This window comes from Eumetopias jubatus, unplaced genomic scaffold (genome assembly GCF_037043125.1).
Source record: "Eumetopias jubatus isolate StellerSeaLion01/CBP00866 unplaced genomic scaffold, mEumJub1_p1.0 scaffold_7, whole genome shotgun sequence".
NCBI classification, from domain to species: domain Eukaryota; kingdom Metazoa; phylum Chordata; class Mammalia; order Carnivora; family Otariidae; genus Eumetopias; species Eumetopias jubatus.
In genome coordinates, this window is record NW_028274813.1 from 41,171,997 (window position 1) to 41,196,118 (window position 24,122).

The 24,122-nt window shown below is 36.0% G+C and overlaps 1 protein-coding gene across 8 annotated transcripts in view; it reads right to left on the reverse strand.

Annotated features, from left to right (window-relative positions):
• The window catches only part of KIAA0586 (KIAA0586 ortholog), a 119,406-nt gene that overhangs the window by 50,196 nt on the left and 45,088 nt on the right, over window positions 1–24,122 (reverse strand). For 6 of the 8 annotated variants that reach the window (XM_028101428.2, XM_028101437.2, XM_028101434.2 and 3 more), the window contains 8 exons: window positions 20,869–21,068; window positions 17,936–18,095; window positions 16,971–17,190; window positions 16,196–16,452; window positions 14,918–14,994; window positions 9,552–9,686; window positions 7,190–7,367; window positions 533–687 (listed from right to left, as the gene is read on the reverse strand). In XM_028101428.2, coding sequence (XP_027957229.2) covers window positions 533–687; window positions 7,190–7,367; window positions 9,552–9,686; window positions 14,918–14,994; window positions 16,196–16,452; window positions 16,971–17,190; window positions 17,936–18,095; window positions 20,869–21,068 — 1,382 coding nt within the window. The remainder of the gene's footprint in view (window positions 1–532; window positions 688–7,189; window positions 7,368–9,551; window positions 9,687–14,917; window positions 14,995–16,195; window positions 16,453–16,970; window positions 17,191–17,935; window positions 18,096–20,868; window positions 21,069–24,122) is intronic. The other 2 variants (XM_028101417.2, XM_028101408.2) reach the window with 1 other exon arrangement.

The window sequence follows — 24,122 nt, forward strand, 5'->3', positions numbered from 1 at the left end:
TAATCTACAGTGAGAAATGCACTGCTATTACACAGATACAAAACTGTTTTTAATAACACGAACATTTCTTTACATGTTGAAGAGTAATTTATTTTTTCAGTACACAAGATTACACAGGCCACTGGCCTAACTCAGTATGAAATTTCTTATGCTTTCATGTTAACAACTTTTGCAAATTTTAATATAATAAATAATTCTTGAGTACCTACTATGGCAAATTACTGAGCTCGATATTGCATGGGGATCCAAAGTATAAATGATAATAGCTACCTAACTAGGTGACAAGCACTTTACATATATATATATATATATATATATATATATATATATATGGGGAAACTGAGGCTTAGAAAAAGGCTATGTATTCAAGGGCACTGCTAGATTCCTAAAAGCTAAGATTTGTATCCAAGTGTGAATTAGTAAATAAAGGAAGCATGACTCCAAAGACTATGTTCTTGACAGTATACCATGTTAAGACAATATTGTTACCATATTCATTTTAAGTAAAGTACAAACGTTATTAATTGGGTACCTGATGAATATCTTCAGCAGCTCCTGATAACATAACATCATTTTCTGGTGCTGTCAAAAGTGTTGTGGGAAGGGCAGGGTTAGAATTTGGCTGCAATTCCAATTCTCCCAAACTCCTTGGACCATGACTAGCACATGAATCTTCATAACCATCACCTGTTATCAAAGATATAAACAAAAAGTAAAAATTGTTTAATTTATCTTAGAAAAAGAACAAGTAATTGACTAAAATTACCAATATTTCTCACTGCTGAATAAGATGTAGCAGTGTACTTTAACCAAAATAATATGGTACCAAGTCTTCCTTGCAATTAAAACTAAAGCTTGTAGAGAATGCAAAAAGTACCTATGTCCAGACAAGTCTATGGACTATTCTAAGTTTCCAGTCAACAAGTTGCTCATACAGTCTACACCCAACCCCACTCCTTCACATCAACTCCTAGCATTCCAGCTTACCTTTTCTATCGGTATGAGTCAGTAGAATACTTTCTTTCTAAAATGTAATATGAAAGCAAGGGGTAATCTCCTAGCTAGAAAACGTTAGTGTTGCTTAGCTCTGTTCTGTAGTTATTTTTCTTCAAATGATTATGTTCTTTTCCTCATCCAAATGCATCTCAATCAAATCAATAAAAAGAAGGCAATAGGAGCAAAGCTATCTATCTAATAATATCATGGTACATTTCTATTGTACCTTATACTCCAAGCACTTTCACATACATTATCATTTAATTTGAATATTACAATCATTCTGTAAGGTAGGCAGATCAGATAGTTTTATAACTATCATCTACTGACAAAGCTAAGGCTCAGGGAAGTTAACGGACTATCCAAAAAAGCAGAGAGCTAGTAAGAGGAATTAAAATCCTCATTTTCCAATTCCCATTGTTCTTTATTTTATATTCCTGCTCAAATATTTCTAAGAAAATTCTGTTTTTCCTAATTAATGGCCACCTTTTAAATATTTAGCATAGTATATCTCATTGTAGTCAACAGAAATAGATCTAGATCTGAAGCATTATACATAAGCAAATTGTTTTAAATGAAATAATATTTTTAAGGTATCATAAATATTTTCCATTTAAAGTCAGTGTATTAAAAAAAAAGTCAGTGTAGAGGGTGCCTGGGTGGCTCAGTTGGTTAAGCATCTGCCTTTTGATTTCAACTCAGGTCATAATCTCAGGGTTGTGAGACGGAGCCCCGTTTTGGGGCTTAATATTCTCTCTCTGACCCTCCCTCTACCTTTCCCTCTCTAAAATAAAGTCAGTATATTGACAATTTCTTAGGAATAGCAAATAAATTACCCTCTGATCTTTTATGTTAATCTCTATTTTTAGGTGAGTTTTACATAAAACAAAATATATACCTTGAGTTTTAATTTTTACTTTTCCAGATTCAGTCTGTACAATTTCTCAAAATTATCACCGATTTTATTGTCATTAATTATCTAGCATATTATTAATTTAATAATGGTAATAATATCCATCATTCAGATTAACTATTGTTCCAGGCCTTATATATTGGCTTCTTTATATTCTTTTTTTTTTTTAAGATTTTACTTATTTATTTGACAGAGAGACACACATAAAGACCATAAAAAATGTCAATGAATTCAGTATAAATTTGGAAAAAGAATGCAATGCAGGTGATAGAAAACATCTAAAATATAGAAATAATATTACATGGTTTTAAGAAAAATTCAGAACCTGACAGATGGGGAAAGCACTTAAGTAGGTAATTGACAGAAGAGCAAATCCAAATGGCCAACATGAAAAGACATAGAAACTCAAAGGCAATCAGAGACTTATGAGTAATTTCCATAGGATTTATGGTGTAAAAACAAATGCAGGCAAGTGGGCATGTTAAGATCTCAACTTGTAAAATAACAGCACACACACAAATCATATGTATCTATCATGTACATTACACACATGAGTGTGTCTATGGACAAAAACAGGAAGATTACACGCCAGAATCTTAACAGGAGTTAGCTAGGATAAGGCAAAATATGGGATAGGAGAAAATGTGAAGACGAGGAATGGATAGAAGGCACTCCAAAAAGAGTCTATAATTTAATGTATGATATAATCACATTTTGTTTTATGTAAAATTATATGTGGTTAATGTATGGTATAAAGAAAAAATTCATTAAAAAGACACAAGGTAAGGGTGCCTGGGTAGCTCAGTTGGTTAAGTGACTGCCTTTGGCTCAGGTCATGATCCTGGAGTCCTGGGATCGAGTCCCACATCGGGCTCCCTGCTCGGCAGGAAGTCTGCTTCTTCCTCTGACCCTCCCCTCTCTCATGCTCTCTCTATCTCATTCTCTCTCTCAAATAAATAAATAAAACCTTTAAAAAAAAAAAGACACAAGGTAAAATTTGATAAAAGACCTAAATGTAAAAACCCAGAAAGTATATAATCAAATATCTCCCAAATGCTTCAAAATGTGTAATAGCTTTCAACTCATAGAACACCCTATCATTTAACATATATTTCCTATGTCCTAGGTGCTACAGACTCTGCTAGATGACAGGGATAGGACAATGAACAAGATAAAGTTCCTACCTTCAAGTGAGGACTATACAGAGAGCACATATGACAGGCATCTAACCCAGTGATAAAGGGTCAGGAAAGAATTCCGACAGCCATCATAACAATGCTAAATTTGCTCAACAACACAATGGTGTCACTTCTAAAAAGTATGCTCATTGAGTGTGGGTGTCTTGTCTGTATAATGTAACTTAGCTCTTTGTAACTATTGTTATCATTCACATCAAATTTATCATAACTTGAAATCCCTAATTTTACTCTTCTAGAATCTTATTGTGATGAAAAAGCAACCTTAGACACTTAAGACTTTCAGAGAAGGCTAAGTCCACCCAAAATTGCCAGTGCCAGCAGCAGCTTTGGGTTTGTCAAATCTAATAGATTTTTCCACTTGCATGAAACCCAAAGGCGCCTCAAATTCCACATGCTTAAAACCCCATTCATCCTTATTTCCTCCTAATTCTATCCCTTCTCCACATTCCCTCTCTCTCAGTGAATGGAAATTCCATCTATCCAACCATATGGATAGATTCTCCTTTCTTTTGCTTTTCTCATATTCAAACTTAAGTCTTGCCCATTCTCCTTCTTGTCTCTCAAATCTCCCTTTTTACATTTTCTCACTGCTGAATAATGTTTCACCAGCTTTACTGTAATAGCTGTCCAATCAGGCTCCTTGCCTCCAATCTTAATCCTTTCCAATCTATTCATCACACTGTACCTTAGATGATCATGCTAAAAGAAGACAAAGATCATCATATCAGTCATTTACTTATAATCCTTAATGGACCTGTGAATATCACAAAACATTCAGAATTGATAGAAATTCAAGACTGAATTTTCCATGGGCATAAATATAAAATAAGATTGGCATTATTTTCTATTTGGTTCACAAATGGATCCCTATCATCTTAGAGTAAATCCAAAAACTATTTCATATATTATCTAGGATTTTTTAGGACCTAGTTTCTGCTCACTACTCCAATCTCATTGTATCCTAAGCTCTAATTCATTGATAAAGTACTTATATTTCCCTGATTAAGTCTTGCTATTTTTTCACTTTTTCCCAGTATCTCATTGCATATTCAGCCCACAAGGTCCTTCCTCATTTACTACATAGCAAACATCTATTAAATATTATCCCCACTTGATAGATGAAGAAACTTGGGCTCGGATATATATTTTTTTAAATTTTACTTTTTTATTATTTGGAAACTTCTAAGGCAGACATTCTTCCTAATACTAACTTTAAAAGAGAGATCCTCGGTTAACAAATGGGATACACAATCCATAGATAAAATAAGTGGGTAGAGTTTATTTTATGAAATAAGAATTGTAGCTTCAACATCTAAACCACTATCAAAATATTTTTAATCTACAGAATGCATGTCGGCAATGGCTTTCAACTACAGCTGATAGTGCTGTATAACTGAAACACACTGGGGTGGCCCATAATAAATTCTGAACATCTCCTTATTTGGTTTTTGTAAATTAAGCAGATGAATTCTATTCCCAAGCATACAGGAAGCACACAAATGAAATAACTCAAAAGGTCATTAATAGATTACTTCATAAAATGTTGTTGTTTTGAAAAGAATTATTTTGATCCATTCATTTGTGTACTCCATTATACATACCTAAGACAAACAATACTGTAATTTATTAATATATTTTGCCTGTATAAATCTAATAGAAATACAGTCCCAATAAAATTATTGGGCTCAGAGATATTACATTACTTCCTCGAAGTACACAAAGCTGGAACTCAAACTGATATCTGAAACTCCAAAAGCCCAAATTCTTAGCCACACTCTGCTATATTGCCTCATCTATGTGCTCGATCTTTGTTATGCCACATGACTATTTTTTCCCTATTAAACAAATACCTATAGTGTACCTACTATTATAAATACACTGTACTGTAGATAATATGCTAGGTGCTACCAGAGGGATAAGGAGAGACTAAACAGGATATAGCCTCATGTATTTTATTCTATAATAATTTAACAAGTACCAAGTTTTTCTCAAGTACCTAGCAGCTCTCAAGTGATCTGTGAGAGCCACCTAGTGTCAATTCTGTTTAACTGCAATCTGCAGTTAGCTGGATACAAATAAAACAAGCAAAGGTTGGGGGGGAAAGGAATAAACCAAGAAACAGACTCTTTAACTACAGAGAACAAACTGATGGTTACCAGAGCAAATGTGGGAGAGGGGAGGAGAATGGGTAAAACAGGTGATGGGGATTAAGGACTGCACTTGTGATGAGCAAGTGGAAATGCTGAATCACTATATTGTACACCTGAAACTAATACTACATTGTATGTTAACTAGAATTTAAATAAAAACTTCAAAAAGTCACATTTTATGCCATTTTAAATCCTACTCATTTAAAAGAATGCAAAACATTTAACGCTCTCACTATATGCACAAAATGAGAAATAACTCCAATCTTACTTTACATTTATTCTCCTGGAAAAATTAGTCTTGAATTTCTCTTAATTCTGAATGATATAAGGTGTTCACTCAATATAAATATTCTATACCAATGTTTTTCTAACTTCATGCATTTCTTTTTCTGATTTTTGGAAAATCTGCATACCTCCATAAGTTCTTTCCACTTAAAAGAATGCAGCAATGGGCATGGAAAAATCAGTAAATAAGAATATATTTGCTCCTCATTAATGTGCTGATTCCACATTTGCAAATTCACCCAATTTATTTCTAACCACAAAATCCATAGTCAAAGTGCTTTTGTGATCATTCACAGACCCGGGTAGACCAGTAAAAAACTTCTGCATCACCCAACATACACTTTACCAGCTGAAGCTGAACAAGCTGATGCTCTGTTTTCTTATTTCGGTTCTTATACTGTAAACAAGGGTCCTTTTTGCTATCTATTCACTGTTTATTCACATTTTTGTGCTTTTTGTTGGTGATGTGTGGTTTCAAGTGGCCCCCGCTCATAGTGCTATAGTGCTATCTGGGATCCTAAGTGCACAAAAGTATGAAGGGCATTAGAGAGAAAAATACATGGAGTCTATAAGCTTTGTTCAGGCATGAGCTACAGTGTTGTAGACCTTGGGCATAATGTTAATGCACCAACAATATATATTACAATAAATTTCTTTAAAAAGAAACACACATTAACACAGTTATATATTGATCAGTTGACAAAGATGATCAGAAGCTTGCAGGAATCTAGGTCTGTATTTTCCCCGAGGAGCAATGGGTCAGTATTTACTAATGCAGTGTTCCTGGTGACTCCACAGAATGTAACTAGCAAAGATAATGAGAATCAACTGTATATGCTAGTGATCAGTATTCTCTCTTCTATTCTTATTTCCAAAGTGTTATAGCAGAAAGTCTGGCTAATGAGGTTCTAAAATAGTCATGAGCGCACTGAGCACAGTGTCAGAAATTCATACAATGTAAAGAGTGAATTTCTACAGTATTATCTAATTTAACCTTGTCCTAAACAAGATATGTTGTCACAGTTTGGTGTTCTAAATCATATTTTTTTAATATGCAGTAAAATGAACATATCACTGTTAAAAAATTTCAAGTATATGTATGCATATTACCAAAATTACTCCATGCACCACCCAGTGGTTCACATACTAACACTGATACCTGAATCACATTTGGGAAAATACTGGCATATAGACCACAAAAAAAGTCATTACTAAACTTTTCAATAATGCAGACCATTTTTTTGTTTGTTTGTTTGTTTAAAGATTTTATTTATTTATTTGACAGAGAGAGACACAGTGAGAGAGGGGAACACAAGCAGGGGGAGTGGGAGAGGGAGAAGCAGGCCTCCCGCAGAGCGGGGAGCCCGATGCGGGGCTCGATCCCGGGACCCTGGGACCATGACCTGAACTAAAGGCAGACGCTTAATGACTGAGCCACCCAGGCACCCCAACAGACCATTTTTAATAAAGAAATTTTGCCCCCACCTAAAAATAGCTATTTTCTTAATTCAGATTAGGATCACTACTATAATTATAACACAAAACAGAATATAGCATTCAGCATGGAAATAGTACAAAGACAGTGTGATGGGATTCCAGTACCTTCTAATAAATGATATATCAAGAAGCAATATTTTGATGTATACCTGTAACTGTGTCAAATTGCTGAGATAATGGCTTAGGAGCACATTTCTGATCCAAAGACTCTGCATTCGTGGCAGGTAGCTGCATAGAGACAGAATGTCCCAGTAACATGTTCTCTACTGCTGCTGTCAGCCTGGGCCTTTGTCCTTCGCTAAGTTCACCTGCACTGTTTTCCAAGTCCTATCAAAGGTAGAAATAATTGTTAAGAACACCATATTAAAACCAAGTCAAAACAGCAAAAATTTGTCAAATACCATGATCCATGACACTCGACCGCTTGAAAGGTATTTTAGACAGTGCTTATTAAGCCACACACACACTACTGAAAGACAGACTTAAAAAGTTAGTTCAATCAGGCATCCGGCAATAGGCTTTGTTGCTAATATCTTATTTTTTATGAAGTTAAATAACCATTATCTGTTTTTCAAACTCCAAATTAGATAGCAAAACACATAAGAAAAATTTTATGATTTAAACTAAATAATGGCACACATTGCATATTCATACAGCTTCAAATTAAAATAATAAACAATTTATCTTTCATTCTTCATTAATGAAAACTGCCTGAACTTGTTAGGGTGAACCTTATAGTTAAGTGACAAACATTACCCCTATCCAAATTGTTACATTTTTTAGAAGTACATAAGTTGAAGAAGACTACTTTCATCATACTTAATATAAGTTCTTCCCCCGGGGAAAGTATACGAGTATAAATACATTTCTTTATCAAATATATAAAATAAATTTAAAAACTAAAAAATGAAGACTTCTACTGCATTAAAAACTATATACGTGATCACTACCACATTTTGTGACTTAGAAATATTCTATGGACCCTGAGAAACAAACTGAGGGTTCTAGAGGGGAGGGGGATGGGGGGATGGGTTAGCCTGGTGACGGGTATTAAAGAGGGCACATTCTGCATGGAGCACTGGGTGTTATACGCTAACAATGAATCATGGAACACTACATCAAAAACTAATGATGTACTGTATGGTGATTAACATAATAAAAAAAGAAAAAATATTCTAACTATGAGTTTACTAATCAAGAACTGAATAAAAATTCTAGTATCTGAAAGCTCTCATGCTTTCTCATTTAAATGGGGTTTAATTACAACCAAGTGTTTTTCTAGAACATATGAAGAAATCACTGCTGAAACATCTTCAATGGCTCTGTTGACTATAAAGCCTAACTTCCTAACTCAACATTCAAGATTTTCTACAATTTTCCCAAATTCTTGTGTAGTTCTATCTCCTCTAAGTCCCTAATCTGACTTTTGTTTAGGAACATCAATTACCTCAACAATCTCTAAACAGAAAAGGAATGTTTTGAAATTAATATAAAACCTTTGGAGACTCTTAGGCAAAGATTAGAACGACAGCAGATACACTTTCCCTAGAAAATAATTAGGAGTATTTCACAGTGTCTCTATTACTTTGCCACTACCATATAAAATGTTGTGTAATAAAAAGTACCTTCTCTATTATGAATCAATTTTCTAGGGTGCTTGTAATTGCTGAGCTATTTAACACCTTAATACTCTATGATTCTACCGAAGCCTTAGCTTGCCTACTCACAAAATGCTCTCATACACGTAAGTATCATTGATCTTGGCAACAACCCAGACTGCAGGCACTGGTGCCCCAGAGTAAGAGTAACATCAGGGAGCACAAAAGCCCATCTGGGATGAAAAGTTGCAGGTGAAACCAGATCACTATTCATTCCCCTCTTCCCCTCCAAACACCAGGACTGGATTATAAAACCTCCATATTCCTTCCTAAGTATCTTACCTTGTGACCTCCTTGCCTCTACAGTGCCCAAGCCTTTCTATGGCTTAAAAGGTTCTTTATGATCATCTAGTTCAACCAACTTCTCCAGACTTTTCTCTTAATCTAAAGTGCTAGTCACAGTGAGATATTCAACACTTTCTAAATATTTTGATCAGTTATCAACTATAGAGTAATTGTTAAGCCTTTTTCTCCCTACAGGACTGTAAGCTTCCTAACGGTAGGGTCCTGTCTCCTCCATCTTTGTACCTCTTCCAAGGTTGTGTCTGGCACAGAGTAGATATTCAGTAAATGGCTGAAGAAAGAATGAATGATCCTCACAAATCATTTAAAAGGGCTTCAGTTTTCCCAGTTTTTTTCAACTGCAGAACAAGAGGGCTGGAACAGATGGCCTAAATTCTTTTCAGCTGTAAAACTCTAGAGCTCTGATTTCAGGTTAAAGTTACTACAAGGTTGACCCCTGAATAAGCTGAAGAATTAGCATGCTTTCACTAAAAGTAGGAATATTTTTGTTATTTTTTCTGTATTTAGATCAAACCAAAAGAAAACAAAAATCATCAAGGCTAATAAGTACCTCTGAATGATAGACTGCTTGCTGTGAAACCAAGAAGTCCTGGTTCTGTTTAGCAAGAAGAGAAAGAATTGCATCTGCATGAATTTTTTTATGGGGCATCCTAATTACTTGTCCTTCACTGGGAGGATCATCTTCCTGAATGAAATATAAAGACAATTAACATAACAAAATTCTATGAAACAATTGCATTTTTCTTAACTTGTGATTAATGAAACATAGAAGCCATCATGAAAATGGTCATATTAGCACTTCGTGGAAAGAAGGTGGACACTATTTTCATCTAGTTCTCATTTCCATTTGCCTATACTAACAACTCTTTAGTTTGCCTCAAATAGAAACAACACTATAAAATAATTTGCTTACACTTAACTGGACATTTATAATAAACATGAAAATTGGATCCACTGTCCCAAGTGATTGAGTTATAAGGATTCATAAATGTTTTATGTAGGGCCATCAGGTTTTTGGCTCACACAGTTTCCTGCTTCATATTTATGCAGCACCCAAAGCACCACCAGTGTAGTGATGGGGGTAGAGCACTGGGGGGATGCTGAAACCTGGACCACTGGCAAAAATGAAAAACTGCAGAAATGTGTTAAGGCACCTATAGACCTCTGATTGTCCCTTTGCCTTTGGGCTGACCTCTGGTACTTGGCTAGGGAGTAGGTACTGCAACCCTCCCCGGAGGACCCAGACTAGGCTTCCTGGTACTTCAAATAAGACCTATCCCAAAGATGAAGGACAGTGTGGGCTCAGAGTCAGAGAAACTGGATTCCCTTGTAAATACAACTATTAACAAGATTTTTAATTCCATCAGTAGTATGTTTCACTTAGTATTTTACTAAGTAATTTACTTACTATTTTACTAGTAATGAAACAAAGTTTATTAATTCTAGATTACTGTAAGTCTTTATCCCCCAGCTGTATATAGATAAATGCCTATTGGTGACATGACTTCAAGTTGTTCTTGGATTTTCAAGATTGTACGTCTGCACTTGACTTCATTATGAATTTGTAGCATATCTGGGGCGCCTGGATGGCTCAGTGGGTTAAGCCTCTGCCTTCAGCTCAGGTCATGATCCCAAGGTCCTGGGATCATCATAGAGTGCTCCCTGCTCAGCGGGGAGTCTGCTTCTCCCTCTCTCCACCCCCCACCCCTCACCCCCGCTCTTGCTCTCTCCCTTTCTCTCTCTCCCAAATGAATAAATAAAATTAAATTAAAAAAGAATTTATAGCATATTTGATTTAGGCTTAGCAAAAACATTAGAGCTCAGTTTCAAACGAAGAAAAACAAAGATATTATCATTTAGTCCCATTTTGGTTTGGCTATTACTTTAAACAAACTTCATATAAACTTAAACATGCTCTGGCACCATGATAAAGTTCTAAGAATGGGTAAGAATGCCATAATGACATATTAAGTAAACCAAATGTTAGTTTAATGCTTCTCTGAAAATAAAGACATCTCATTTTTGCCTTCCCCACATATTATTTCATAAAGTGTTTTCCACTCTCTTCATAATGGACTCAATTACTTGCAATAGATAATTACTGTTAGAGAAGTAATTGTTCCATTAAAAACTTACCAAAAAATCTCCTTAATGCATTATTTCATGCCGCTGTATACAGTAAAGCAAATTGTTTTTAACAAATTTTGTTACTTGGATATATTAATTTCCAGATTCAGGATCTTTATACGATTAACATCCTTAATAACATAAAGATGCTACCTAGCCTCCAAAGCTGCTTGTGGACTTGAGAAATGCTCCACCACACACACCCAGCCCCTTGTAACTTAAGCTTTAGGATTCAGATAGCCCTAATTAGAACTCAAAATGTAGGGCGACTGGGTGGCTCAAGTTGGTTAAGCGACTGCCTTCGGCTCAGGTCATGATCCTGGAGTCCCGGGATCAAGTCCCGCGTCGGGCTCCCTGCTCAGCGGGGAATCTGCTTCTCCCTCTGACCCTCTTCCCTCTCGTGCTCTCTATCTCTCATTCTCTCTCTCTCAAATAAATAAAATCTTAAAAAAAAAAACTCAAAATGTACAATTATTAGCTTAAAATGAAAAGGTATCATGTATCTATGTAAAAAGAGTTGTGTATCTGTCACCAAATAGCTATGTGACATGGACAAGTCATTTAACCTCACTCAACTTCATCTGTAAAATGAGATGTCACATATAACAAAGGACGCACATGAGAACACTGGGAACTTTTTCAAAATATACAGATCTAGGCTTCTAACTGGCCATACATGTGCACACCATACAACTCTCATGACCTATCAAATCCATCTATCAGAGGATGGAACCCAGCATGCATATTTTTTAAAACCTCCCCAGTGAATTTAATATACAGTCCTGGTTTACATCACTTCAAGTGGTTGCTTTACAGGAACTTCTAGCATTATGATTATAAAGGGACAGAGGGACGTGACTTTTCAAAAATAGACCAATCTCTCTGTTTACATCATGATCATGTATAATGATACCAATGGAAAGATAATAACGCCACCAGACTTTACTTTCAGATTTACCCAATCCCTTGAAACTACTAAAAATATGGACAAAGTACATGAAAAAATTGCATTTCAAGATGTGGGACATCAGGTAACAAAAGACGGTGTTCCCTGAGAGATGGAAACTAATCAGGAGAGCCCTGTGACTGCTCCAGCTCACTGGAGTTTCCAGGCTGCAGTTTCCAGGCTGCCGCACAGGAGGGAGAATGCAGGCAGAGCTCAGCGACCCCCTGAGCTGAGAAGACGGGACTGAAACTCCAAGAAGCCATGACAGCTAGAGTTCGTAAGACAGGCTCCCAGAAAAGCGAAAGCTGCACAGAGAGAGAACTCTGGAGATCTGCAGAGGGTCCCCTCTGAGCACTCAATACTGATCAGCACATGCATGTGAGGTAACCACATGAGGCTGGACAAAGGACTGGCTCCAACAGTGTCCAGGGCGTGTACACAGGCTGGAATAATAGCTCTTCCTACCAGGTGGGCTGGAAGACCACATTTAATGAGGCATTGGCGGAAGTGCCTAGAAGGGTCTTGCCTCCACAACGGGGAACAAATAGCCTAGAGTGAGTACTGCTCTGGTCTTAACTCATGAATCTTTAAAGCAAGACTCAAAAGGGTAAAACTGTCTTTAGGCAATTTAACCATATGCCTGAGCAAAGCCCAAATTCTTTGCAGATTCCTGTAATTCCTGTAAAATATAACTCCTAAAAACATAGATGCAAAGGGCCAACACAAAATTTTAGCAGATCAAATTAAACAGCTTTCCTTAAAAAGTTTACCATATATCTACCACATATCTATCCATTCCACTCCTAGGTATTTGCCCAAGAGAAATGAAAGCATATGTCCACATAAAACTTGTACACAAATGTTCATAGTTGCTTTGTGATAGCCAAAACTGGAATAAACCTAAATGTCCATTGACAGGTGAATAGACAAACTGTGGTACATCCATACAACACATTACTACACAGCAATAAAAAGGAACAAACTATGATACACACTACAGCACAGATGAATCTCAAAATAATTATGCTGAGTTAAAGCAACCAGGAAAAAAAAAAGAATATATACCATGTGATTCCATTTCTGTTATTTTGGAAAATGCAAACTAACTCTGGCTACAGAAAGTAGACCAGCAGTGGGGTAGGTACGTGGGGGATGAGAGGACTGATAAGATGTGGGGAGAAGGGATTACAAAAGGGCACGAGGGGACTTAGGGAGTGATGGGTGGTGGTATGTTCATTATCTTGATTGTGGTAATGGCTCTCCAGATATATACAAATGTCAAAACTTATCAAACTTTTTAAAAAAGAGCAACAATAACAGCAACGCTTAGCAAAGGCTATAGATAAATGTAGATGAAAGTTGAGTACAACTACCTCCCCCTGCTTAGGTGGTTAAAAATATATATTAAAGATTTCTATTCCTTAGTAGTATTTCAAAAGAAAATTCCTATTATCATTTCTGTATGATATTTATATGTAGATACGTAATAATTGATATTATATATCTTGTAATACTAATTGATGTTACACATATTGTAATAATTATATATAATTTAAATATAAACATATATATACACACACACATATGTGTGTGTGTATATATACAGTTTTTTTTAAGATTTTATTTATTTATTTATTTGAGAGAGAGAATGAGATAGAGAGAGAGAGCATGAGAGGGGGGAGGGTCAGAGGGAGAAGCAGACTCCCCGCTGAGCAGGGAGCCCGATGCGGGACTCGATCCCAGGACTCCAGGATCATGACCTGAGCCAAAGGCAGTCGCTTTAACGAACTGAGCCACCCAGGCGCCCCAGTTTTTTTTTTTTTTTTAAGTAGGTTTCATGCGTAGCATGGAGCCCAATGTGGGGCTTGAACTTATGACCCTGAGATCAAGACCTGAGCTGAGATCAAGAGTTGGCCGCTTAACCAACTGAGCCACCCAGGCACCCCTATAATAATAATAATAAATATATATATATATATTCTTAAAGATTTATTTATTTGAGAGATAGAGCAAGCAAGAAAGAGAGCCGGGGGGGGGCAGAGGGGGAGAGAGGGAGAGAGAGAGAGACAGAGACAGAGAGAGAATATCCTCAAGCAGACTTCCCGCTGGGTGCAGAGCCCAACATGGGGCTCCATTGCAGGACCCTGAGATCATGACCTGAGCCAAAATCAAGAGTCAGGTGCTTAACCAACTGAGCCACCCAGAAGCCCCTGTAATCATGTTTTTATTTTTTTTCTTTAAATTTTTTTATTGTTATATTAATCACCATACATTACATCATTAGTTTTTGATGTAGTCTTCCATGATTCATTGTTTGTGCATAACACCCAGTGCTCCACACAATGTAATCATGTTTTTAAATGCCAACTTTTTCTTCCATAGAGCTAGGTAATAACTAGGAAGTGCTGGTACTACTGTGTCCTATTTCAGTTTCTTTTTCTTATGCCAATGAATTCAATTATTTTTAGCACAAAGAATTATAATCCTGATTAGGGAAAAATAACAAATATATCATAAGAGAGCAAGTTTAAACAGATAAAGCCCTGTTTGAAATATTATAAAGGCACTGTACCCATATGACAATTTCCACTGAGCTAGATTTTCATTACATAATTACATTAACTGTGTATTTTTCAAGTACCGGAGCCACAGAGGTTAATAATTTTCTTTCATTCTCACAATTATAATGAAATGTGCAAGAAGCCTTAAATTCCTTCATGGATATTTTATTAAATTTTATACCTATAACTCAAATATCTGAGGAAAAAACCCTGATCAATGGCAACAAATTCATCAAAATATTCCTTGTGTCAGAATTCAATATGGAGCCAATAATTTCTTACCATTTCAAGGGCATCATGCAGAGTACTGGATAAGCTATCATTTAGGTTCATCAAATACAGTCCTTCATCTCCTAAAACTAGAAATTACATTATAAAAATTTAGAAAACAGAAGAAACGTAAATTTTGCAAACAATCTTACCATAAGGCCATAGAACATTACATTTAAACATACAATAAAAATACTGTTCATAAATAATTCACAAGTTACTCAATCTCACCAGTTTTTTTAAAAGTACATTTTATAACAAAGATGAGATTTTTGTTTTACCTATCAGCTGTCAGAAATTAAAAAAAAACTATACATATCGATGGCAACTATGAAACTGAGAAAGAGGCACTCCTAAATACTACCGATGTAATTAAAAACTGCTTAAAATTAAAAACTGGTTAACCTTTCTAAAGAGCATGTTGGCAATGTATCACTATTTTAAAGGTGCGTATTCTTTTTTTTTTTTTTAAAGATTTTATTTATTTATTTGACAGAGAGAGACACAGCAAGAGAGGGAACACAAGCAGGGGGAGTGGGAGAGGGAGAAGCAGGCTTCCCGCTGAGCAGGGAACCTGATGTGGGGCTTGATCCCAGGACCCTGGGATCATGACCTGAGCCAAAGGCAGATGCTTAACGACTGAGCCACCCAGGCACCCCTTAAAGGTGTGTATTCTGATTCAGCAATTCCACTTCTAGGAATGTATTCTAAGGAATTAATCAGATAGGTCCACAAAGTGTATGTGTGTAAGAATGGTCACTGGAGGGTTATTTTTTACAAATAGTATGGAAATATTGAAAGAATCTACATGCCAACCACTATGGCATTGTTTTAATGGACTACACATAACTTAAAAAATGAGGTGCAGCTATATGTATTGATAAAAAAGATGTCTACAATATGCTATTAGGTAAAAAAATTCAGGCTTCAAAACAACATATATAGTATGATCCTATTTTTAAAGGTAAAAATACACACACACACACACACACACACACACACACACACACACACACACACGTATGTAGGTATCTACATATGCATAGAAAAGAACAGACTGGAAGGGTATACCCCAAACTATTAAGAGTGATATTATTTCTGGAAGGTGAGATTTATGAGCAAGATTTTACTTTCTGAAGTTAAGGCACAGAAAAGTTACCTTGCAGAGTCCATATTCTTTCTATTATACCATGTTTAATCTTAAAAATTAAGTAAAAACACTAGACATAGAAAAGTATTAGAAATTATCATAATGTAACAAGTGACATCAATTGATACAAGTTAACTTACTCTTGGGAGCCACTCTTTGACCACAGTTAAATAAAATCTCTCCTTCAGAGATGGGTCTATCTAAAGTCTCGGTTTCAGTGACAGTAATGCTCAAGGTGCTCTCCGTTGTTGATGAATCAGAACCTGGCATCTGTGTGGGGGAAGGGGCCTTGGTGCCAGGAGGAAGTAGCGTAAACGGAACTGGAGGTTCTGGAGGTGCAGGCTGAGTAGGGAAATCCACACTCTCAGGTTCTTCATCCTTGGCCACAGACATTACACTAAGAAGAAAAAGACATTTTGAACTTATTAGGTCACTGAAGGCCTATATTAATTTTTATATTTTAAAAACTCGATTCAAAGGTCTCCTTTAGCAAAGTGTTTCTATAATCTGCACTACTATAATTACCAAGATTTATTTTTCCAAAATTGTTTTCATGCTTTAATCATAGACCATCTTGAAAGTTCTACCATCTCTAAAATAAATCTGTACAGTAATATAAAAGTTAACTAATCAGTGTAAATGAAGATTCACTCTGAGGAGAAATCATTTTCTATTTTACTAACGATATTATAACTATACATATTTTAATCTGTTTCACAAAAATGTTTTAAAAAAGAATTGAAGGCACAAGTAAATCTGGTGAAAATTTTAAAAACTAAAGTTTATGAAACTTCTACTAAAGTATAAAGTAGCTTGTGGTTTATAAAGCTTCGTCATTTCTGATGTTTTCAATGTATCCTTTGTGTCAACTTAAGATGAAATGCAGTTTCTGAAAGTGAATATGTTATCATTTACATAGCTCTCGGGTGAAGTTCTTCTTGAAGAGAGTTAGGATTCTCTTCTTCCAGTGGCAGGTCTCCATCACTCCATGGCTTAGGAAGCTCTGGGTCTGACAGCTTCAATTTATCGATGGAAATCTCTGACAAAGTTGGGGAAAAAGCTGGGGCAGGAGGAGGTGTTGTAGTAGGGGTAACCGCTGGAGTATTAACAAGTGTGATGGCAGGCGTATCATTTCCTAAAGATTTTTTGTTTAAAAAGAAATTTGAAAAGTCAATAAACAACTCCATAGGAAGGCAAGATATGTTGCTTCAGGAATTTCTTAACATTTTGGTGTACAAATAATGGCAATAATCATTAATAATAATAATGGCCACTAATGGGAAAATTCCCAAATTAATTTAGTAAAGTATTAGAAAATAATCTTGAAAAGACCTATCACTTTTACAGTGCCATGAACTTAAAAGTAGTCTTTTTTAAAAAATATTTATTTATTTGAGAGCGAGAGCACAAGTGGGGTGAGGGGCAGAGAAAGAAGCAGACTCCCCACAGAGCAGGGAGCCCGATGCAGAACCCTGGCTGGGATCACGACCTGAGCTGAAGGCAGACGCTTAACCCACTGAGCCAACCAGGTACCCCTGAACTTAAAAGTAGTCTAAGTGTGTATTAGATCCTATACTTTTATAACGGTTTTTTTTAAGGTGTTTTATTTTTTTAAGTAATCTCCAAGCCCAATGTGGGGCTCAAACTTACAACCCTGAGATCAAAAGTTGCATGCTCTACTGACTGAGGCAGCCAGGTGCCCCTAGATCATATACTTTAAAAAGTGGCAACCAATTTCTTAGTTTCCGTGCAAGAATGATTTATTAAAACCTAATAAGCAAAAGGTATATGCATATTAATCTATAAAACATAAAATAAACCATGTAATCTTATGTAATAGTTATTAGATAAAAACCGATGTACAGAAATAAGGTTTCTACCTTTTTCAGCGAGTATTTCTTTCGCCAGAATAGCTAAATCACGATCTGAATTACAGGGAGAAGAATATGGAGTTTTTACTAACACAAGCTCCTTAGGAGGTGATGAAGGTGAATGAGGAGGAGTTGGCTGTGGGGTAGCCACTGGGGTACATATTCTTGCCTAAAATAAATAAAACAAGATATCAATAATCACCCAAGATATTATAATCACCCAAAAAAGATAATGTAAAACAGTGAAATGAGCTCATTCAGAGATTACAGAGAATTTAAATGAATGGGGAAGAAACGGGAGCCCTACCTTGAACTTCTAGCTGTTAGTTTCAAGACTAGCCTGCAGAGACCCTCAGGCTATTGAAATAGCTCTGCCTCTGAAGCAGACCCCAAAGAAATCTAAGGCTCTCTCTTCTAACATAGAGAGGAAGATGCAGTGAATATACAGCTGAAGATCAAATGCAAACACAAGCTGGGTAGGCCATGTAACAGAAAGGAAGTATTTTAACTGACAAGATATCAAAGAGCAGCCTTTTAGCACAAAAGAACAGAGCTTGTAAAAAGTAATGGAAAGATAAGAAAAAGCGGGGTGGGGGGGCATGAAATGAAGACAATATGGAGATGGAAAGGACTGAGGAAGGAAAAAGTAAACACTTTAAAATGGATTTGTTAAATAGGTAATTATTCAAATTCAAAAAGGTACAAAAGAAAGATAGTGCGAATTAAGTCTCCTTACCTGGCCATAACCTATCTACCTAATTCCCTTCCCTAGAGTCATCAGACATAATTTCATATGTGTATAGATTATCTGTGGGATAACTTCCTAAAAGTGGGACTGCTTGGTTAAAGGGTTAATTGTATTTTTAATTTGAATACATATTGTCAAATTTCCCTCTGCAGGGTTATATTATTGTACACTAACCACAAGAAGGTATGTGAATTCCCATTTCCCCAAGGTTTTCTACACAATGTCATTATCAAACTTCTGGTGTTTTACCAATCTAATAAGTAAAAATGAGGTTTCAGTGATTTTTTTTCCTTATTATCAGTGATATTGACTATCTTTTTATATGTATATGAGCCATTTGTATTTCTTTGTGTGTGAACTGTCTAGACATGTCTTTTACCTATTTTTTCAAATACATTGTCTTTTTTCTCCTCATTCTAAAACATCTGTATACAGCAGGGTAATTAGCCTTTATTTTGATTATGAGTTGAAAATTGTTATGCAATTTTAAAACCATGAAGCATATTAGAAATTCTATGGCACTGCTTAATAATTAGCATATACTCAGCCTTTCTTTCTTTCCTCTTGACTACATAAAACAACAGCATAAGAGCACTGTTTTCAAATATAATGCTACTGACCATCATCATGAGAGAATCTGAAGGTATTCTAACTAGTATTGGTAATGGATAATGATGATAAACAATTAGTTATTGAGTACCAAATTCCAGGCACTAGATGAAGCTCTTTTCATTCATCATCTCGCTATATTTTCCACAAAATCTTGGCTAAGATGATAACAGTATCATAAAGATGGCAATTCTCTCCAAATTAAACCAATCAAAATCAGATCAATTCCCATAAAAATCCTCAAAAAATCTTTCATGGCACTTGAAAACTAAATTGTAATATATATTTGGAAGATCAAAGGACCAAGAAAAGTCATGACAATTCTGAAGATAATGAACAATATGGCAGTGGGGAAAGGGAGCTTGCCCTCCCAGATACTCAGTAAGCAGATTTTGGTAAAGTCCTGGTTATTTAAACTCTAGGTATTTTCTCTATTATACATATGAAACTAAAGCAACAGAGCGGAGGGTTCAAATTCAGATCTTCCCAACTCCCAAGTCTATGCTCTTAACAACTGTATATACTGCCTATTTATACTGATTTTTTTACATTTTTCTCATTCTATCACCCTCATGAGAGTCTATGCAGTATATGGGCAGAAAACATGCCAACGTTAATTAGCACAGAGACAGCCATAACCCTGACAACATCTGCACTGCATGCATGACCAATAAGCTGAACAAGCACAGACCAAAACTATGTACCTAATCTCTGGCACACTAATCACAGCATGCCAATTACATTATACCAATCTCTATAAAATTCAAATATGTAACTTTGTTTATACCTCAAATGAGGTAGTTTAAATGTTTCACCTATATAAAATGATGCCCTCATGATCTATAGAATCAGAAGTGACTACAAGGTTTTAAACACCTGGTTAGTAGTATAGAGTCTATTTTGGTTTTGTATAATTCCACATTCCTATAATAGGTTAGAAACCATTTAGCATAGTAAGGGTGATGAAACAAACAACAAAAGTGCCTAAAATATATTTTCTTTTAAAGATTAAAAATAGCAGTTTATATAATAACCCAAAGTAATGTGTGAACATTGGCTATATCTTGAATTTTAAAAAAATCTATAAAGGATATTTTGTGAACAACAGGGAAATTCGAATATGGACTCTATATTACATAGTACTAACATATCAATGTTAAATTTCTTCAGAAGTATGATGATGGCATTTTGATTATGTAATAAAGTATCTTGTTCTTAGGAGATACTGCTGCTTTCAGAAGTGAAATGTCATAATATCTGCAACTTTCAAATGATTTTTAAAGAATATATAACATATAAAGACAGATAAAATATGTCAAAAAAGTTATCAATTGGAAAATATTAGATAAAGGGTATACAGACATTCATTGTATTATACTTTCAACTTTTCTATAGATTTAAAAGTTAAATGCTGGGGAAAATAATACTATAATATCATAGCAACAACAACAAAAAAATCAATCTCCACCACAAACTATGATCTTATTGTGATACCTAATTTAAAATTTGTCCATCTTACTGTTTTTTAATAAATATATCAAAAACTCCCCAGGACTCCGAGTCATGAAAGGAGAGTCACTCCTACCAGCAAGTATGTGTTGCTTGCTGAAACATCCCCAGAAACACTTGTAGCAACAGGACCTTGCTTCTTTGCTTCTCTGTCACCCAGCATGACAGCAATGGTCTCAGCAAGAGCCTCATTCACAAAATGGCTTATCATGTCTGAATTCACAGGAATCCCAGCGTCAACAAAAAGCTGGAGGGCACCATTGCTTGTTCCTTCCACTAAAAAAAAAAAAAAAAAAGAAATGAAAGAATTTCAGAGTAAGTGTGCAAGAAACATGCCTGCAATCTAAATCTTAATTCTTAAAATTTTAGAGATGCAAACATAGGTGTATAAGGGGGTAGGAGGAAGAATAAAAATGAAAATACAAAATTACTTATTACAAAAGAGAATAAGATGGTAACTCACATAATGAACACCCTCTTTAACAAACCAAAACGGGGAGGAAAACACCCAGATGAAAACTTTACTTACATGGCCTCTTCCCTACCACTTCAGCATTTAGTGATAAAAAAGACTTGTATCCACATCAAATGTTCTCATCTGAAAACACCCCACATTTTCAAGGATAGGGCAAGAGGAAACCCTATGACAGATCTTGGTCAAAACACAAAGACACAGGGGTGCCTGGGTGGCTCAGTCGGTTGAGTGTCTACCTTCAGCTCAGGTCAGGGTCCCAGGGTCTTGGGATCCAGCCCAGAGTTGGGCAACCTGCCCAGTGGGGAGCCTGCTTCTCCCCCGCCTCTCCCCCTGACTCATGCTCTCTCTCTCTTGCTCTATCTCTCTCTCTCAAATAAATAAAAATCTTTTAAATAAATAAATAAATAACAAAACACAAAGACCCAGTGACTGTGGGGGATTTTAGAGAAATAATAGCTGCTTCATAAATGAAGACAAACCTTCTTTCCTTCTAGTTTCAGATACAGCAGTTACTAACAATACAAGCTAATCCTACTCAAACTTTTATAGTAGTTTACATGCTTGATATCAGAAGCTATATAGGTATATTAATAACTCAAACAGATTATAATTTTTACTTGTATGAATGTACATAAAATTGAGTAAAACTTCCTTAACAGACTTTACTAGACTTAAAGTGGGCTATATTTCTAAAGCTCTATGTGGAAAACATGTAAACAACGATCAATACAATTTGATGCAGACATAACCTCTCCAAAGAGTATTCCTTAATTAGTACAACTAAGGCAGCAATATCCAGAATTCCCTAAAAAGTGGTTACAGGTGTCTTGAGATCACTTGTTGAGGGATAAGTAATAGCAATTTACTCTGAAGTTACCATAGCAAACACTATCAAATGTCAAATTTGTATTTGACAGTATATGTAGATACATCTCCTTTTCAGTTCTTATAATTTATTGTTTCGGCATGATCAGAAATTAGAACATTTCTGTTATAAAGGCCAAAAAGCCCTACCCAGACATAGGCAAAACAAAAGCAAACACACATGCTTTTAAATAGAAGAGAATAGGATCTAAATGTCCAATATGGAAATTTTAAGATTTTCATCCAGGAAAACATAAACTTCCTCATAACTTTGTTGATCATTTTTTCCCTTCCTTCCAAAAGTGCTGAAAGAAAACCTGGGGTGGTAGCAGTGGAGGAGCCATTCAAGTTATACTAAACAGGAAGAATTAACTAAATGCAACAATAAATTGTATGGAGTGAGGGTACAGGCTATGGCCGGGTGGAGATGAGGAAAAACAAAAAGAAAATAGAACAAACAATAACTCCAAAGCTTTGGCGATTGGGCACTTGGAAAATTCTGATATTAATGTAAACAGAAACAAAGAAAGGACAGGTTGGGCTAGAAAAACTTTGGATATGTCAAGTTTCAGATGCCAGTGGAGCATCAAGTAGAATATTCATCAACAGACAGAACTGCAAGTTTGCAGCCTAGATGTGTGGTTTAGGGGTGAGCAACTGAACAGGGGAAAAAAAAATGATGATAAAATAAAGTCCTAAAGAAATCAAAAAGATAGCAGAAACAACAACAGAATGGAGTCTAAGAAACCAAAATGAGTACGACATTTTAAGAATTAGAGGTGGTTGGGACGCCTGGGTGGCTCAGTTGTTAAGCGTCTGCCTTCGGCTCAGGTCATGATCCCAGGGTCCTGGGATCGAGCCCCATATCGGGCTCCCTGCTCCGCGGGAAGCCTGTTTCTCCCCCTCCCTCTGCCCCTGCTTGTGTTCCCTCTCTCGCTGTCTATTTCTCTGTCAAATAAATAAATAAAATCTTAAAAAAAAAAAACAAAAGAATTAGAGGTGGTCAACAGCGCCCATGCTAGACCCATGAGGGAAGATAAGGATTTGGAAAAAAAGTTTATTCTTGACAACCAAATTCTGTGAGAGAGGAGTTTCATTAGGGAAAGGGCAGAAAGCTCCATAAGGACTAAAGAGAAAGTGGGCAATGAGAAAGTATAAGCCGTAAATATAGGCTCTGAAGTCTAGGATTTGGGCAGTTAAGAGACAGTCTATGGAGGAAGAAAAGTAGGTAATTCTGGACTGAAGAGAAAGCAAAAAAATAGAGGTAATGATACATAGGAATGTTTTATAAAGAAGAAAAAGGGACGCCTGGGTGGCTCAGTCAGTTAAGCGTCTGACTTTGGCTCAGGTCATGATCTCAGGGTCCTGGGATAGAACCCCTCATCAAGCCCTGCATCAGGCCACTTGTCCAGCTCTGCTCTCAGTGGGGAGTCTGCCTGTTCCTCTCCTTTTCCCTCTGCCCCTCCGCCTGGTCATACTTAGGCACACACTCTCTCTCTCTCTAATATATAAATAAAATCTTAAAAAAAGAACAAATTTGGAGAACTTACACTATCCAATTTCAAGACTTATTTTTATTTATTTATTTTAAAGATTTTATTTATTTATTTGACAGAGAGAGACACAGCGAGAGAGGAAACACAAGCAGGGGGAGTGGGAGACGGAGAAGCAGGCTTCCTGTTGAGCAGGGAGCCTGATGGCAGGGCTCCATCCCAGGACCCTGGGATCATGACCTGAGCTGAAAGCAGACACTTAACGACTGAGCCACCCAGGTGCCCCAACACTTGTTTTTAAATTACAATAATGTGGTATTGACATAAAAACAGACTTACAGATCAAGGGACAGAAAAAAAGCCCAGAAACAGATTCATACGTATTTAGCCAACTGATTTTCAACAAGTGTCAAAACAATTCATTGGGAGAAAGGATAATCTTTTCAAGAAATAATGCTAGAACAATTGGATATCTATATACTAAAAAAAAACTTCGTA